This window comes from Indicator indicator, chromosome 17, assembly GCF_027791375.1.
Source record: "Indicator indicator isolate 239-I01 chromosome 17, UM_Iind_1.1, whole genome shotgun sequence".
NCBI classification, from domain to species: domain Eukaryota; kingdom Metazoa; phylum Chordata; class Aves; order Piciformes; family Indicatoridae; genus Indicator; species Indicator indicator.
In genome coordinates this window covers 14390849-14409230 of record NC_072026.1, presented here as the reverse complement: position 1 = coordinate 14409230, position 18382 = coordinate 14390849, and the positions used below count along the sequence as shown (strand labels likewise).

At 42.1% G+C, this 18382-nt stretch overlaps 2 protein-coding genes and 1 non-coding gene across 3 annotated transcripts; 1 reads left to right on the top strand and 2 right to left on the bottom strand.

Annotated features, from left to right (window-relative positions):
* Positions 1-3725: 3725 nt before the first annotated feature.
* On the bottom strand, positions 3726-12525 carry MAGT1 (magnesium transporter 1). The gene is made up of 9 exons (XM_054388864.1): positions 12442-12525; positions 11385-11554; positions 10499-10616; positions 9094-9234; positions 8448-8588; positions 7497-7586; positions 6646-6709; positions 4373-4447; positions 3726-3913 (listed from the first exon to the last, which is right to left on the bottom strand). The coding sequence occupies exons 1-9, from the start codon at positions 12523-12525 to the stop codon at positions 3726-3728; spliced, it is 1071 nt and encodes a 356-aa protein (XP_054244839.1).
* A 1358-nt stretch (positions 12526-13883) lies between these two features.
* On the bottom strand, positions 13884-13999 carry TRNAL-CAA (transfer RNA leucine (anticodon CAA)). Its single transcript has 2 exons — positions 13962-13999; positions 13884-13929 (listed from the first exon to the last, which is right to left on the bottom strand). It is a non-coding gene; the product is annotated as a tRNA-Leu (tRNA).
* Positions 14000-14215: 216 nt separating this feature from the next.
* On the top strand, positions 14216-16808 carry LOC128972498 (cytochrome c oxidase subunit 7B, mitochondrial). Its single transcript, XM_054388515.1, has 3 exons — positions 14216-14346; positions 15941-16065; positions 16614-16808. The coding sequence occupies exons 1-3, from the start codon at positions 14310-14312 to the stop codon at positions 16686-16688; spliced, it is 237 nt and encodes a 78-aa protein (XP_054244490.1). The 5' UTR covers positions 14216-14309; the 3' UTR covers positions 16689-16808.
* Positions 16809-18382: the final 1574 nt, after the last annotated feature.

Sequence of the window (18382 nt, the reverse complement as noted above, 5' to 3'; positions counted from 1 at the left end):
AGCTACAGAATATACCATTTCCTGCTTTTAATGTAAGGTGTTGTCTAAAGGTGAGCTTTTGTGGTGCTTCTGAGCTGTTTAATGACTCTCTCTAAAGGAGATGGCCTCATCAAACTCCCGGTGTTAGCACACCAGTTCTCAAAGGCCTCTTCCACCTTTGTTCTGCTGGTCCAGAACGATACTACACTAACTGGCTTGTGAGATGCATATGCCAGTGGTCCTGAAGAATCACTTTGGGTGCCAATTATAGCTGGCCATTACCTCTCAACTGCTGCACAAGTCAAATCTTTCCAAAACTGCATCCTTTCTAAATCTGCTACAGGTCCTTGTAAGCACTCAGTCTTCTTTTGCCCCACTATCACACTTGTTCTCTCCTCCATGCACTTCAGTTTCAGCCTAGAGAGCAGGAAAACTGTTGGGAAAAGTGTGATTTTAATTTCATATCTCAGCATGGATAAAAAGAGGAAAATCAAAAACTCTTGACATCCATACCACCTGAAGTGGAAAGCCAACATGTCTCCACCATCCACCACATGACATGTGACTGCTTGAAGCTAGTATATGATCAGATTTTTTTTTTAGAGGGATAGAATAAGCACCATGTCAGAAAGATTAGAAACAACTCTGAAAGTTTAAGAAAAACCTTTACTTCTTCATATTGAGACCGTAAGCCACTTTCACTTGCACTGCTAATGATCAAAGTACAACCAGCCTAAGAGTTTATGGGAAGCATTGCACTGACAAGGCAGGAATATTAACAGGCACAGCAACCCAGAGAGCTGTTCCAGGCAAATCAACTAGATTCCACCTCCAGAAACAGTATTAGCTGAGCTGTCTAAGACTCCAGGAAGCCAAGATTTTCACCTCAGGACAGCTGTCAAAGACAAGTGAAAACCATGCAACATTTACGCTATTAGTTTTGTACATGAGACGATCTCAAGTATTGGCATTCTGGGCTGTAACTTCCCCACTTGAACACATATATGCTAACTAATCCAGTCTACTCAGCCACACGTTGGTTATTAACACATTGAAGCATCAGAGAAAGAAAAGATAGTTGGTTTATGTTGACGTTTAAAAGACAGAGAAACATAAATTAAGACTAAAAAACTTTATTGAAACTCATCCAAAATCCCGTCAGGCACACAATTTATCCATTTCACTAAGCCTTGTCATTCTGTATAGCACAGACCAATGCATCTCAACAAGTTGAGACATCAAACAACTGAATTAGTGAAGTTAAGGCACTTGAGATGTATGTTAATTTAGCAAAATTGCATAAGAATAACATTCTACTTTGAATTATATAGTCCTTTCCAAGATCCAATCTGAAGCATCCTAATTCTGTAACTCCTTGAGACAGGGGGGAAGCATATGGAGGAAACACAAAAGTGTCATCTTCCTATGACTAGTAATCTCTCAGGCCACCACAGCCTATGGAAGGAAGTATTACAGAATCAAGATGCAAAGATTTCCTGTAGAGGTGCTGAACTGTAACAGTTTGAAGCAATGTCTTCCACTCAAGAATCCATAAGGCAAAGTATCTTTGTGAGATGTAGAACAAAAGGAGAGAGCAAAAAGCACATGTATTCAACTGTAAGGCTAGCAAATCTTTCCTGGGGTAGCAATTTGTATCCCAAGGTATGGCTGCCCACTCTCATATCCTCACCAAGGATAAAAACTTGCAGAAAACAAATGGAGAACACAAGAACTTAAGAGTTATCAAAAATACAATACCTGGCAATTTATCAGGGTTCTGAGGAATAACTTGAAAGCCAGCTGACAACCTTTAATTCATGTGACAGGCAGGTATTTTCCTGTGCAGTTCGGGGCTTTTATTGTTGAGAATGTGAGTGTTGGTCAGTAGAAGAGTATTTTTTTCAGCTCTGAGACAATGTTTACAACTTAAATGTTGCAGTTTCACCATTTGGGAGTGTTTTTAATGAATAATTGAATGAATTACTCAGTTCTACCTGCTAAAATTCTCCATCTGTGAAACAACCCCATGCATCATACAGCAATGAAGTAACTCTTCTGAAAAAATGAGATACAGCTCTAAGATATGCACATCCCACACTGGAATTTGGAGTAGGCTCCAAGGGTTGCACAGTCTGAAGGAAAAGATTTCCAGATACACTGAGACTCACTCAACCATCAAAAGGCACAACAGAGAAGCTGTTGTCACTTCCTATACATAGACATGAAGTGATAAATGTTTGAGGGAAAAAATAAGCATTGGAAAGGCCAATTACCCAATTGAATTTAAAGTACTATTTCTAGTTAGTCTACTACTTGAAATGTAGTTCTAAGCACTAGGTTCTGAATTTCACTGGAATTAGAGCTGTTTAAGAGGACATAAAGCTTATGAAAAAAATTGCATCTTAATACTCCATCTTTCAGAGCAAATTGCTTGTTACGTTTAAGGCACTACACATCATCTTTGGTTCAGTGTTTTAACTATCTCATTCAGTGTAAAGAGAGGTAGCACGAACCATACATATTTAGCTCTTCCATTCCATGAATGCCACTTCAGAGTCGCCACTTTTCTGATCTTACAGACTCTGGGATCCTTTAACTCATTAGGAAACTGCAGGAACAAAATAACAAACACTGTTATTAATTATGTAAGAAACAAAAGGCATGCAACATTTTACTTAGCTCCCATGAGAAACTGGATCTGATGCATCTACAACAAACAGCTGGGGAGAAGTCACTTAAAAGTGAGTTTTCTAGTAACTCAAAAGCAAAGTGTAACAGTAAAACCATTACACAAAGACAACCACATATTACTTTCAACAGAGTTAGACAGAGGTATTTCTAGCACAGACTAGAATAAAAGCCGATTAAGCAGGGAATAAGCTCAGCTCTCTTCTGGTCTTGAGAAAAGTCTTTATGAAATAACAGCTTTACTATTTAGATATTTTTAAAGAAGAACTGACTTCTCAGAGAAGTGAAAACATCTACCTATGGGATTAGTCTTCCAGGCAAATTAAACTCTTTGCAGAACCTGAAATGGTTTGAAGCTGGTCCCTCAACATGAATTTTTTCCTCCAAAATGCACAAAAAACAGTAAAACCACACAAGATATCTACATGCATCACCTATATACAGATATATTAAGCAGTCAGTCAATAAGTGTTAGACTATTTACAGAAGCAATCCCAAAATGCGTGCAGCTTTAAAGCAGCAGCCATCCTCCTTGTGCTCACAATAAGGATTAATAATCAAGATGTATGAATATGGAGAAAGAGAAAAAAAGACATTTGTTTTCAGTATAAATTGGCTGAGATGCCACTATAAGAATATAAATATTTTATAATATGTAATGGTATGAAAGAGAGTACCACAATCTTTGTTTTGGCTCAGTTGAAAAATCATTATATCCACCAAATCCTGCTATTTCTGGAGATTGTATCAACCAATATTGCCACTCTTGAAAAAGTTGAGCATTTTTAAAATAGTATTTACTGCCAAATTACATTTCATAAAATACGTTCTTGGCCTGTTTCTCCAGTCTGGTTTATATTAATATCACCAGACTAGGAAATACCAGTAAGCAGGGACAAATTCATTCACTTCGTGCCATGGGCTAGTTGATTGGATAGGGCTGGGTGATAGGTTGGACTGGATGTTCTTGGAGGTCTCTTCCAACCTGGCTGTTTTCATATGTATTGTATGCTAATCATAGAATCAAAGATCAAGAGTGATACCAGAGGTTTAAGTTCTCACTTTTGTTTACTCAATTCCTTTGAAAAAGCCTGTGTGTTGTAGTTGTATTGCAATGACAGGGAAACAATGACTGAAGCAGCAAGACAGACATACCTGTATGGGTAGCCATGGTATTTAGATCTGAAGACAGACAACAACCAGCTGAATGATAAGACCACCAAGCCAATACCAGCAATACACATAACTGCAAGAGATGGAGAGAAAGATTGTGGTAAAGTAACAGCAGCCCCTAAACACACCACAGTGACCAAAGTTTCTAAAAGCATTCTGTAGCACTTCCAGTTTTGGTCAGACAAGACCTTTCTAATAGTCACTGAGAGGAACTGAATTAATGCAAATTTTCTTTCCAATTCCTCTTGCATATCAACTTCATACCCCTGCTTTAGGGGAAACTGCATCCCTTCTTCTCATTCTTACTAGCAAAACACTGCAAAGTATCTTAAAATCTCCCCGTCTTCCAAAAGGGCTTTGAGTTTATCTTGCAATTTGCTAAGCAACTTCAAATGCTGTCTGGAAATTTAACAATTTGGTTCTGCTTAGAGATGGAAAGTATACAAAAACCCACAGTGCAAAACCTTTCCTATTAAATCAAATATCTCTACTAATATATCTTCTGTTAGAGAAAAAAAGTGTTAGTACTCACTTTTTCTTTTTCCCACATCCATGTCAGAAGTAGCAGCTTCATGGAGGAGTATCATTCCTAAAGTAACACCAGCATCTATGGGTGTTGTTTAAGGCTAAATCAACAAAATACAACAGACTTAATACACTCATTCCTAATCTTGTAAATTCAGCTCCCACACCATACCTGGGACATTAAACCTCACTGGAAAAATTAGAGACTTTCCAGCCAAAAAGTAACTATGGGAGGAAAAAAGCCACTGAAAGGCATTCATAATGGCAACTCCTTAAAGAAGATAAATACAAAGTTTAAAATATAGACTGGAAAGCATAGTAGGACTTGACACGAAATTAAAACCATGATTTATTATCTCAGCTTGCTATGAAACAGCACTCCTTCCAGGGAGCTTCATCTGCTCATATCCCTGTTCTATTCCACTGGGAAATCCCCAAAGAAATGCAGTTTCTGCACTTTACTCAGTTAATAGAAGGAATAAAACACAGGCAATATTTTATCTAACAGAACATCTTTCAAGTAGCAATATTTCAGTCTGTTCTAAATCTTAATCAAAAAAATATCATTGAATCATAGAATCAGTCAGGGTTGGAAGGGACCACAAGGATCAGCCAGTTCCAAACCCCCCTGCCATGGGCAGGGACACCTCACACTACATCAGGCTGGCCAGAGCCTCATCCATCCTGGCCTTAAACACCACCAGGGATGGGGCCTCAACCACCTCCCTGGACAACCCATTCCAGGCTCTCACCACTCTCATGGTGAAGAACTTCTTCCTCACATCCAGCCTGAATCTCCCCGCTTCCAGCTTTGTAATCAAAGCTTGTAATATTAAGGAAGCAGAGACAATTTAAAAGGGCTGACATCTGCAAATGAATCCTAGCAAAGCAAAATAGTGGGTCCAGTGGAAAAGACAGAATTCCCAAAGGTTTAATTCCATTTCACTACAGATGTTCAGTCCAAATCCTCCTCCTGAAATGAGAAATACTTATCACTGACTGCAACAGGAACATTAAGGAATCTTTTTCTTTCAGACACAGTCTACTTTCAGCACAAGAGAAAAGTGACCTGAACCTAGAGGAACCTTGCCAATTTCACCTTTTTAAAAGTCTCCAGTGACTGGGAGTTGGGTCCTCAATGTGATGGACAGCAGTAACAACAATAAGTATCAACAAAATTTTCCAGGTTGGATTTTGAGTTCATCGGAAGTACAGTAATAACTAAAAGATGTGAAGTCCCACTCCAAATGGATGTTTGGCGTTACAATGATCATGAATACACAGAATTTTTAGCAACAGCGCATTTAAACATGTTACCTACTTTGTATTATTATAAACTCCCCATTGTTTTACTTGCTGGAATTAGGATTTTCAACAGAATAAGAAGGGAAGAAATAAGTAGAAGTCACTCTGTAAACAAATGTGGCTGTTTCAAGAGAAGAGGTTTGTTAAATCATTGTGAAGCAGCTAAGAGGACAGGTACTTTAAATGAAGTTTTTAAATGTGTCTGCAGTAAGTCTGCTGTACTCTGCACTTGTCTATTATAAAATGTAAATAATTTGGGACTGTGAAGCTGCAATAAAAAAATACTAAATGAAATTTTAAATCCTTAATACAAGATAAAAGAATGCACAGGCTGACAGAGATGACAAGGAAGAAAAGTGTGACTCAGAGCTGACTAAAGTTACAGATGATGGATCAAAAACATTGAAGTGGGAACAGAAGAAAAGAGCACTGAATTTTTGAGAATTCTTGTAACTCCAAAGAGAACAGCAGAAGGTCTCAACCTTCAACTTTCCACTTGTCTTTCTTGATGGCATAATACCAGCAAGGAAAAAAGTCCTGAATCATTAGCATGAATGAATTGTAAGATTAAAAGAAGAAAATAAATAAAAGAAGAAAGATCAGTAACAGAAGGCAGCTTTCGACACCAAAGCAAGACCCAAGTTAGATTGAAAGATAAAAGACACACACAGAGGAATGGGCTATCCTGAAGAATCTCACAATTCCACAAAGATCCACATCTTTAACACTGTATTCAGTTCAGTCAATAAGCAAGGAAGAAGGTGGTAAGAAAGCAGTAGCTATTTTTCTGTTGAATTTAAAGATTACTGGTGTGGTATAAAAGGATAATTTTCAACACAGAAAGACTCCACAAGCTTCTGCATCAGTGTTACATGGCAAGTTCAAGTCCTGACAAAGTGTCTTCATAGGAAAGGCAGCAGCATAAGATCACAGAACAATCATCACTGACCGTATGCTTCTCAGTAGGAAGGATACTAAGCAGAAAAACAATGTGTGTTTCTGCCACAAATTGGGCTTGGCTGCTCCCATGGATATAACTCTGTAAGAGACAAAGAGTAATTGAATTTAGAAAAGACTGGAGTCAACTTTGACATGATTAACAACAGCTAGAGCCTGGAACTGGGCTTTGCACTGTCCCTTTCAGGAGACAAAACTTAGAGCACAATTTCAGCTGTTGACCACTGAGTTTTCGGAAGACCTGTGTCAGCTTCAAAAAACCTTCTTCTATTAACATAGATAATCAGACCAAAGTATCATTCAGATGATGTAAGTGCAGTTCCAGTCTTCGAGGTCCAGATCCTGTGTTCAGCAGGGCAAAATACTCTCTTGCACCCACTGTGATCAGAGCCACATCCAAGCCCTTAGACTCTTAAGTTATGTACACTGTTCCTCAGTTTAGGGACAGTAATGGTTGCAGTTGTCACACAGCAATTACACAACAGAGCACCTGTTCTGGATTAAGATTAGGAATGTGTGATTTCTTAGCAGTAAAGGATGAATTTTCAAAGTTTCTCCTTCTGTTTGAGCCAAAAAAAGGATAGAGCTAATTGGAAGAAAATCTAAATCTTGACTGGAGCTCTAACATTCCTGTTTCACACAAAGCAAAACCCCTCTTTTACAGGCATCTTTTAAGAGAAGGCAGTCCCTCTCTGAGCTGATCAACAGCTCTGCAATTTGCCTTGCTCACTGCAAAAGAGGTCAGCCTCACTGACTTACAAAGAAAGAAGCCAAAAACAGTATCAGCACTGACTCACCTCTTTTAGTACCAGCCTCATTCTGTAGAACTACAACAGAAATGCAGAAAAGAAAAATGAAGACAGACTTACCACTTGTCCTGTATGGGGATTCTTATGAGCATACGGTGGACCTCTTATGTGGTTCCACATCTGGCCTGATGTCATTGCTAATACAAAACACTGAGGAGGAAAGAAGAAATACTTTACTAAAGGTTTTGATTATAATTTTTTACTAATTTCCTACAATCACAGAATGGTTTGGGGTGGAAACTATCTTGAAGATCACCTTTTTGTAACCTCCCTGCGTGGGCAGGGACACCTCCCACTAGACCAGGTTGCTCAAGGCCCCATCCAACCTGGCTTTGAGCCTCGACAACTACTCTGGATAACCTGTTCCAGTGCCTCGCCACCCTCATGGGTAAGAATTTATTCATAATTTCTAACCTAAATCCAGCTTCTTCCAGTTTGAAGCCATTACCCCTCAATCCTGTCGCTCCATGCCTTTGTAAAGAGTCCCTCTCCAGTCATCTTGCAGTCCCCTTCAAATAGAGCATTAAGGTCTCCCCAGAGTCTTCTCTTCCCCAGGCTGAACAACTCCAATTCTCTTAGTCTGACCTCACAGCACAGGGGCTCCAGCACTCAGATTATCTTCATGGCCAGCTCTGGCCCCACTCTAACAGTTCCTAGTGTTAGGGGCTCCAAACCTGCACACATTGCTGCAGGTGGGGTCTCATGAGAGCAGAGGAGGAGAACTGTCTCCTCAGCCTGCTGGCAACAGTGTTTTTGCTGCAACCCAGGATATTTTTCATTTTATACAAAATAGTTTGGAATACAGTCTCATGCTAAGCAATGTCCTACATTTTATTGGCATAAAAGGCATCTAATCAAGCATTAATCTGGCTGAAGAGACTGGGATCAAATAATATTATCAGACCTCATTTTCCTCTACCAGGTTAAAGTATCTTTAACTACAAAATCTTTTAAAGACTTAATTGCTACAAAACTCATGACACCAAGCAGACAAGAACTATAATTTCTCACCAAAGCAGCAAGGGCCCAGACAGTTTTGTTATACAGGAAATCCAGATTGCTTCCACGCAGATACACGAGTCCTCCAATGACGGCAAGCAGCAGTCCCAGCATCAGTGGTCCAGCATAGTTTGGTGGCCTTATCACCCGGATCTAAATAGATGAAGTTGAAATTATCTTCCTTGAATTGAATTATTACCATTACAGCACATAGCAGACACACTCTGTTAACAAAGCCCGCAATACGTTTGAGTAGGAAAATATATCAACACACATGCAAACATTTTCTGTGTAATAAAGCTGACTTGGGAAATGAACAGTGCTGCTTCCTTTATTACTGTAACTTCAGTTTTATGCATCTTTACCCTACCTAATAATTTCAAGGCTGTTTTTTATTCTGTAGGAACAAGGAGAAGGAAGTAGATGAGCTTTCCCGTCTTACCACATACAGAGCTACACAAAACATTAGAACACAGAATGTAAAGGAACTTAAGAAATGGAGTCACGTCCCCAAACTAGATTTTGTAGACAAGAACTATTTAGAGTATCTGAAAGCAGATCAGCAGCTACAGGACACAACTGACATATTTCACAGCTAGAATGACACAGTAAAGGACTGCTGCAGAGGCGGTCCTGGGAAAAGTCAGTGAATACTTACATTGACATCAGTTCTGTCAGCCACCCAACGAGCAAGCTGCTCAGCTGCAAAGCCACGCACCTGAAGTTCATATGTGTCACCTCGCTTAGGCTTCCCTTTAGCAGGAAAGTTAATGAAGGTTGGAGCAGAATTCATATTTAGCTGTATTTAGGAAATTCATAGAAGACAAAGCAGCATAAAACATCTGTTTAGTAACACAATTCTATTCCATTTCAATCTTGCAACACAGTCACTGTATCAATCATGAAAAGCTTTAATAAATAGGTTTCTTTGGCAATGGCTTACAGAAGAAAATAAAGAGGCTTGCACTGCTGTATTTCATAAAAGTAATCACTGCATCCTGCACTTTTCCTTTTGTATTCCATCCTGTTTTCTCCCTTTAGCATTGAGGAAGTTTTTTTTAGCTCTGTCACCAGCTCTTCTGGACATCTTAGAAAAACATTATCACTTCTGAGTAGGCTTTTCTCTTTTAAGCAAGCCTTCTGAGTGACTGACATTCCATTGTTAGTACTCAGATCTACAGCTACTGAGTCCAAAGACTCAGATCAGTTAAGGAGAGGTTATCATAGGCAAATAAAAGTAGTTGATTATAAAATGCAGTTCTGTTGTTTCCTAACACTATTTTTCCCACAGTGTTTCATGATTTTTTATATGTTTGCCCTCTAAACACCACTTTTGGAAGATAAATCTGCCAAATAGGAATGCATACAATGATTTTTAAAGACCATAGCTTGATTAATTATTTTTTTTATGTAACACTAGGGGAAAATTTAACAAGAATAATAAAAGACACTTTGCTTCTTGTGGTGTGAATCTTTCCAGTCTGAAAGGTTCCACTTAATAAAGTATCATTGCCTAAATTGTGTAGCTTTTAAATAGAGATGAGTAGCTCTAAAAATTAAAAAAAAAAGAGAACTACTAAGATGATCCACAATTGCAAGCCTATCTGAAATCTTTTCAAGTATTTTTAAAAAGTAACAGCTTACACAATGTTAATAGAAGAGCAAAATGACTGGGTACTTGAGAAGAGAAGTAAGTTAACCCACACTGAAAGCCTAATCTGTCATTCTCTATTGATCAAAAAATTGTAATAGATGCTCCTAATGAGATCAGTGTGATCTGTCTTGCCTCATCATGTATCATTGAACAACTGTGTTAAGAATTACACTGTAAGTTATTATAGCAGACAAACAGAAAAGACTCAGAGAAGCCAGGTTTGTCAGCTCTGTCAGTTATCACTGCAAACATGCCACTGCCCTCTGCTCTTTTCATTTCTTCTGTGGCAGCTTTTAACTTTTCTTTTATCATTGTAACACTAAATTCCACATAAATCTTCACTTTCTTGCCCCCAGTCTCCAAAACCCATGTTAAAAGTAAAATCAGAAAAGAGAAAGACAAACATTACCATCTGAAATACATCTGAGCCTTCATCAAAATCTACCATGGCAAAAAAAATCTTATTAGTAAATGCACTGGAATATCGCCACGAGTTTGCCAGAATCTGGTATTCCTCATCAGCTTGCCTGTAAAACACACAAGGAGATGCTGTATCAGATGTTTGTCCAGAACACTTGTTATTAAATGGCTGAGGGAGATGTAGCCACCCAGCCCAGTAATGGTTTCATCACCCACCTTCACATTGTTCTTCTAGTGTTTTTAAATGCAAGGGCAAGTTCTGTTGAGTCCACAAACACAGGCAGTGGTAATTTCTAACTGGCATTTGAAGTGGAAACCAGCAGCTAATAATTTGCTAGTCCACAGAGCACCAAGTACAGGTGTGCCCCCACATCCATGGGAAACCAATTGATTTCAAGTAACTAGTTATAAAAATAATCTTTACAGACTTCTGCCACCTCGAGATTAATATACGAAAGCTATCATATGGTTAAGGATGCAGCATGTATTAGAAATAAGTAAGTGCCAATCATCATATTAATTAACAACAAGTTTTAGACTGCATGGCCAGCAGTAATTCTGCAAGTATTTATTCAGCAGCTCATGCCAGGACAGTTGAGTCTTCACTGTTTTTCTCCAGAAGCCTGTCAGTGTGACTATTATTTCTGCAAAGTAGTGATACTTTAGGAAGGAGAAAAATAATTAAGGACTATGTTGTCTTCTCACATGCATATTACAGAAATTCTCACACATCTAATTTCAATGATAATCTTATTGTAACATGCCCTAGTATACTCTTCCCACATAAATGAGCTTTATCCTATTCTTAAACTTAATTCCCTATAAAGCATATGACGATTGTCAAGTTCCAATTTAGGACTAAATGAAGCTCTTACTTGCACACAACACACTGTCTATGAGGCTGAAGAGCAGTGAACATCACAATCACAGAGTAATTTCTGGGTGGTGCCTTCACAAGGCGCCTAAATTTGTCACCATTCATTCGAATAACGGATCTTTTGCTGGCCCACTCCATTAGCTGGTTCACTTTCTCTGATAACACCATCTGAAAAAAAAAAAAAAAGCCAAAGAAACACCGCTTATTTTTCAGTTGTTTTTTCTTTCCAGCCTCACAGTACAAACTTGAAGGCTTTTAGGTCTGATATGACAAACAGGTGCTCTGTGTTTCATAAGAGCACCAACAACTCCAGGTGAACTCAGGAGTGCTCAACACCAAGCTCTTCATTAAAAATGAGCCAAGCAATTCTATAGCATAATACAGTAAAGTATGAAATAAGTGACAACACCCGAAACTTAGTGCAAGAAGATTGTGTGAATCTGCCACAGTACTTCTCTACTCCTTATTAACACCCTTCTACTGAGAAATACTTCAAACAGCAAACTACTCTTCTTTGACTTCCAGCTGACACAAGTATGTACAGAGGGATCTTTACAAAACCAGGGAGTTAAGAGTGTAGTAAGAGCCGCTTTTGTGATTACGACCAAAGGCAGTCCACCCACCCGCCCTCCTCTCCCAATCCCGCACACCAGGAAGACAACACTCTTAAGAGCGATTTTTATAGGAATAAAAGAATTTGGAATTAAACGCACCCAAAAATACAACAAAAATCAGAATGTGCGACTGTGAGAAGCCAACCACTCCCCTCAGTCCCCGGGCGAGGCCTCCGGCCTCCCCTCACAGCCCGGCCAGTGCCGCCGAGGACAGCAGAACCTTAGGCTGGGGAAGCTCGCGGGCGACCCGGGCGAGGCCAAACCGCCCAGAGTGTGGCCCGCCAGGCCTTGCCTTGCCCTGCCCTCAGCCTGGGGTGCTCGGTGCTGTACGACCTCAGCGCAGGCCAATGTCCGCGGGAACCCGCCGCGACCCGGCCTAGTGCGGCTCGACCCCGCTCCGCTGCCCGGCCACAAGTAAGGAGGCTCCCGACAGCTCCTCACCTCCTTCCGCTTCTGCCCCGCGGCGGCCGGCCCGCCCCAAGCCACCGCCAGCAACAGCAGCACCAGCATCGGCAACGCCGCCATAGCCATCCCAGTCCAGTACCTCACGCGTATTGGCAGACTCCGAGCCATCGGCAACCCTCACACTTTTCCTATTGGCCGCGTACCGGCCCGCGACTAACCACCGGCTTCCGATTTGTTGAACCTGTCTCCAGCAGGGGCTGCCGCTAGCCCATAGGAGCGAGGCAAGCTGGAGCGGTATGATTGGCGGAATCCTGAGCGAGGGTGGGTCGTGCCGCTCTGAGGCGGGCCGGCAAACGCTGGTGATGGCGGCAGCGGGGGTGTTCCTGCTGTCCTGATGCAGCACACACACCTCACGTTTAGTATACATTCGGGCTATCCTCAGCACGTGCGGCTCGTCAGACATAGGATTACTTTGGTTGGAAAAGATCATTGCAAAATTTGGTTGACGGTGGCTGAAGGCGAGCCAATGTGTACTCAGGTGGCCAAGAAGGCAAACAGCACAGCATCCCGGTCAGGATCAGCAATATTGTGGCCAGCAGGACTAAAGCTGTGATTGTGCTGGAGTAGGTCCAGAGAAGGGCAACAAAGCTGGAAAAGGGTCTAGAGAACACGTCTTGTGAGGAGCAGCTGAGGAACTGGGGTTGTTTAGTGTGGAGAAAAAGAAGCTGAGCGGTGACCTTCTTGCTTTCCACAGCTCCCTGAAAGGAGGTTGGAGCTAGGTGGGGAACAGTCTACCAAGAATCAAGTGACAGGATGAGAGGAAACAGCCTCAAGTTGTGCCAGTTGAATATTAGGAAAAACTTCTTCCCCAAAAGGCTTGTCAAGGCCTGGAACTGTCTGCTGAGGGCAGTGCTGGAATCGCCAACCCTGTAGGGACTTAAAAAGCTTCATAGAAGTGGTGCTGAGGATCATGGTGACCTCACAGTATTGGATGTAGTTGGGCTTAATGATCTGAAAGCTCTTTTTCAACCAAAATGATACTGTGTTTTTAACTGCTGCACAGCCAGTGTACTCAGGCCATAGGAGGTCCTGGGAGCACTGCAGCAAGAGGCCAGACTTCAGGTTGGTAAGCTAAAAAAAACCAAAACAAACCAACAAAAAATCCCTCCAAAGAACTTAATTGGTAGCTCCCTTGGTTTATTTTATACATATATATATTGCTGGGTCGTGTGTTGCAAATATTGTTAAAATCAGGAAATTCTCAGCCTGTATGTAATGTTAACAGGCTATCATGTGTAAATGCCACAGAAAAAGTTATGCTTTATTATTCCTCTACTCGATGATGTGCACACTATGAAAAAAATTTCTAGCGCCGCGAGCCTCGCTGCAACCGCTGTTTGCGCCAGAATCTCCGGGTTTAGGACTTCGGTCCTTTCATTAATTTAAATTTACAGAGCAGTTTCAAGAAGCAAAAGTGGTGTCAGAAGTGGGATTCGAACCCACGCCTCCATATGGAGACCAGAATACCCAGCCCGCTACGGGAAGGCGCGGAACGCCTTGAGTCTGGCGCCTTAGACCACTCGGCCATCCTGACACTGCGATAGCCGGGGCCGACGGGAACCCCTTACGGTTGTCATCACCACCGCGCCCGCGTCCCCTGCGCTTTCAAGTGCTTCCGACCCTATAAACAGCCCTTACTCGCCTCTCTTCCAGCTACGGAGCTTTTCCTACTCCCGCTCAGCTACACTGAGTTGGTACCATTCAACCGGCCCTGCGCGGCTGCGTTACCCACAGGGCTCTGGGGCACGACACGGCCGCCGCTTCCGGCGCGACCATTTTGTTTTTCACGGCTCGCCAAGGGTACCTGTGTCCCGTTGCGGTGGGGCTCAGCTCCTCTTGTCAGCATGTTCCCTGTGGCCAGGGCCGCTCTAAACCTCGCCGGTAAGAAGGGAGGAGGTTCTCTGAGGTACAGAATTACTGGGGGCATTTCTCGGGAGCAGGCAGTTTCGTCAGGGGGCCTCCCTCCTGTTTCTTGCCTTCCCTGTAAAGGCCGTCCTGGAGGAGGGTCGTGAGGGTAGCTGAGGAGCTGCGGGAGGCTCTCTTGCTGTCCTTCGTCTGCTGCTTTTTTTGCCTTTCTTTCTGTCTCTTTTATTTCCTAGTTACTGTTACTTGAGCTGACCTTGGGTTCTCTTCCTCGGCCTTCTCGATAACTATAGGATGAGAGGAAACGGACTTACAGGAGAGGTTGAGGTTGGACATTAGGAAAAATTTCCCCAGACGATCGTCAAGCCCTGGAACAGGCTGCCCAGGGCAGTGGTGGAATCACTATCCCCGGGGGGCTTTCAAAGCCGTGGAGATGTGGTGCTGAGGGACATGGTTTAGTGGTGACTTAGCACTGCTGGGTTAACGGTTGGACTTGATGAAAGTCTTTGCAAACCAAAACTGCTCTGTGATTACTGCTACAGCTTGAGGTGGCAAGGTGTAGTTAACGACGAGCTCTTAAGAGTAAAATTGCCTGTTAAGTGATACTGCCCAGACCTTGATCTGGTTGTCTCAAATCTGTATTTTTTTCATTATGTGCTTAGCCCGAGGTGCCTGCATGTATTTGGCTTGGTATATATTCAAGCTTCTTTTAAAAAACCTCAAACAACTCTTGTGTAGCCTCACAGAGCATCCTAGGGATATAGCAGGATTATGGGTATAGCCAATCATCATCTTTAGTCATATTTGGGTAAATGTCAAACACTGACCTGAAGCTAAAGATTATATTTTGTGATGTCTGTGGACAGATCACTGTCTCATCCAATGCTTTGTACACAACTACTAAACAGTCTCTATGTTACAAAGCTGGTGATTTTATTCTTCCCTCTGTCTTCCCCTTATAATGTGTATATCTATTGTGGTGTACATATGTAACATACATCATACATTCTCTCATCTGAAGATTTGCTCCTGTATTTCATTCTCTGTTATTTACCTCATGTGTAGCCCACAGTTACTTATATTTCCTTTTTCACCTTCCTCCCCTCCCTTCAAAAATCTGAAGGAATGAGAAAAGCATTTCCCATGCCACTATCTGCAACCTCTTAATTTGATAGTGAGTTTCATTGTGAAAATGCTTATATTAGATACATATTCTGATAATATAAATGCATATATATAGAAATGCAAACCGTAAGTACTAAACAAGATATTTTATTAGAGATACAGTGATGTATAGAAGTATACTTGAACTTTCACAGTGAGGGCTGAAAGAAGGCAGTATTAATGAGGGAACTTAGAGGATTTTCTTACTGGGATTAGACTTCAGGAATAACTTTCTAGAGAGAAATCCAGACAGCTGAAACAAAATGCAGTGTTTTTTGGAATCGTTCCAAACATCAAAGTCCAAAAGATTTAATTTTTTTTTCAGCTTTTCTTGAAGTCTTTTAATGCTTACACTTACCTCTGGTTTGGGGGAGCTGAGGATTTTGAATGGTTTGAATGTATATTTTAGTTGATTTCTGTTCTTCTAATTCTTTTTAACATTGATTAGCTCATAGCATTCAGCGTACTGCAGTAAGACAAGCTCATCGCAAATACGAGCCTGACTTCCATGATAAATATGGAAACCTGGTACTACTTGGTGGAGCTGCAGTTTTCACTGTTGTCTGGGGATACGTAAGTCATCCTTTTATCACCACACTGTTGTGACTATAGCTGTAAGCTTGCAAGCTGTTGAGTTTGACGGGGGGGGTGGGGGGTGGGGTCACTTTTTTGAAATAACTTGTGTGGCCAGAATTTAGGAGCTTTTTATGTAAGTGATAGTGATGTGATAGGGATGAAAGTTGTTAATTCATGTTTTGATTTTGAATTACACACAGTTTTTCTGTGCCACTCTATTGCTTAATTTTAAAATGTAGTAGAAACACAAGTGTTCTCTTTTTTACTTGGGATTTCTAAGCTGTACTGCTAAAGCTTTCAGCAGAAAAAATTATAGATGAAACCAGCAGTGTGGTGAAGGGGTTTTACATTACAGATTCTTTGTTCTAAAGCTAGGTATTTTTAAGTATTTAAATATTATTTAATACAAATCAATTCTACTTGCTTTATTAGATGAATGTCATGTTCTAATACAAGAAATCTAAACTGAAACAACAAAAAAAGCCTTCTATTAGAAGGTTTCTTTTATTTCAGAGTTAATAATTTTGATTTTTATCCTCCTACAGGCACTTACACAAATAGGAATAGAGTGGGGCTTGTCACCTGTTGGCAGAGTCACTCCAAAAGAATGGAGGGAGTAACAGCCTTTGCTTATAATTAACTGGTCTACACTTTCACTGAAAAAAATGATATTGTAATGGTGTTTGTTCTGTGATTGCCACTTGCTCAGTGGCATTCCTGGTCTAATAAATACACCTAAAAACCTGTCTGTCTCTTCTAGGATTCCTCTCTGTTCTGTGTCAGTTGAAGTATAGGAAGCAATGTAAAAGCTCAAAATAATTAAGTCTTATTTTAGGTAGGCCCATTTGTTCCTGTAAAAGTCAGTAGTGGATGATGGACAAACCCAAAACATGGTATCGTCTGTTTAACCAGATGCGTGTGCCTCAGTGAACCTTACATGTGTTCCCACTGCAGGGTTGATACCACGTTATCTCTGACTTCTACTGCAACAAAGTTGAGAGCTCTTTTTTCCCACAGAAGTATTTTTATGTCTTGAATCACTCTCCAAGCTGCTTCTCCCAGCCTTTGAGAGATTTTTTTTTTTTTAATTGGAAGTAGGCAGTATTCCAGCAGTGCTATTAACTGATGCTGAGAGAAATGTGACTTTTCTAATGAATTTTTCAGTAATCAGAATATGTCAGGGCCTAAATTAGGGGTATAATGCAGATTCTAAACCTCCAAGTCAGTTCAAATCCCTGAAAAGTATGAATACCCTGCTTTTTTGATAACAGCAGGGATGTGTAAAATGGTTGCCTTTACTCTCAGAGATTCAAATTACCACCCCACCACTTTTAGCTGGAGAAGGGCTGGTAATGTGCACTTGCAGCCCAGAAGCTAACTGCCTCATGTGGTGTGGGCAGCAGGTTGAGGGAGTGGATTCTGCCCTGCTTTGCTGAGACCTTGCCTGCAGCTGGGGCCAACTTTAGAGTCCTCAGCACAGGAGAGACATGGACCTGTTGGAGCAAGGCCAGAGGAGGCCACAGCAATAAGGGGAGGACTGTGACTCTTTTGCTGAGAGGCCATGCTTTGAGAGTTGTTCAGTCTGGAAAAGAGAAGGCTCCAGGGAGACTTTGTGGCCTTTCAGTGCTAAAAGGGGCCAGTCAGAAAGATAAGGACAAACTTAACCAGGGCCTGTTGTGCCAGGACAAGGCGTAATAGGTTTAAACTAAAAGAGGGAGATTTAGATTAGACATTAATCTCGGACCATGCCGGTTTCGCCTTGACGCCGCGTCCTCCGTCACGTGACTCTGCGCGCACGCCCGGGCTGTGTCACGTGACTGGTGCCCTGGTCTGTGGTCACGTGACGGCGCACTGCCGCTGGGGCGGGGCTGGGCCGCCCGGCGGGGCCATCGCTTGGGGCAAAGTGCCAGGCGCGACCCCTCGCTAGCGAGAGTCGTTCAGTCTGCGCTGCTCGGAGCGTCCGGTGAGTACGGGCCTGGGCGCTGCGGGGCTGATCCTTCGCGAGGTGGTCTGGTTTATGTCCTCTTCTCGTGTCACCTTTCCTATGGGGGGGGGGGCGGTGCTCCTCTCTTCCTCCCCGATCATAGGACTGCCACGGCTGCCTCTGCCCAGCGCCGGCTAAGCCATTGTCACGGTGTCCCGGGCTTGCGGGAGCGAAGAGAGGCGTCCCGCCTGTGGCTGAGGCGAGGGGGTGAAGGCGACGGTGGCGGACAGTGCTGCGTGTCCCCTCACCTACGTGTCCCATCGTGGGGGGCTGTCCCGCCGCGCCGCTGCCCGAGGCGCAGCGCGGGAACGGGCCGTCCCTTAGCGACCT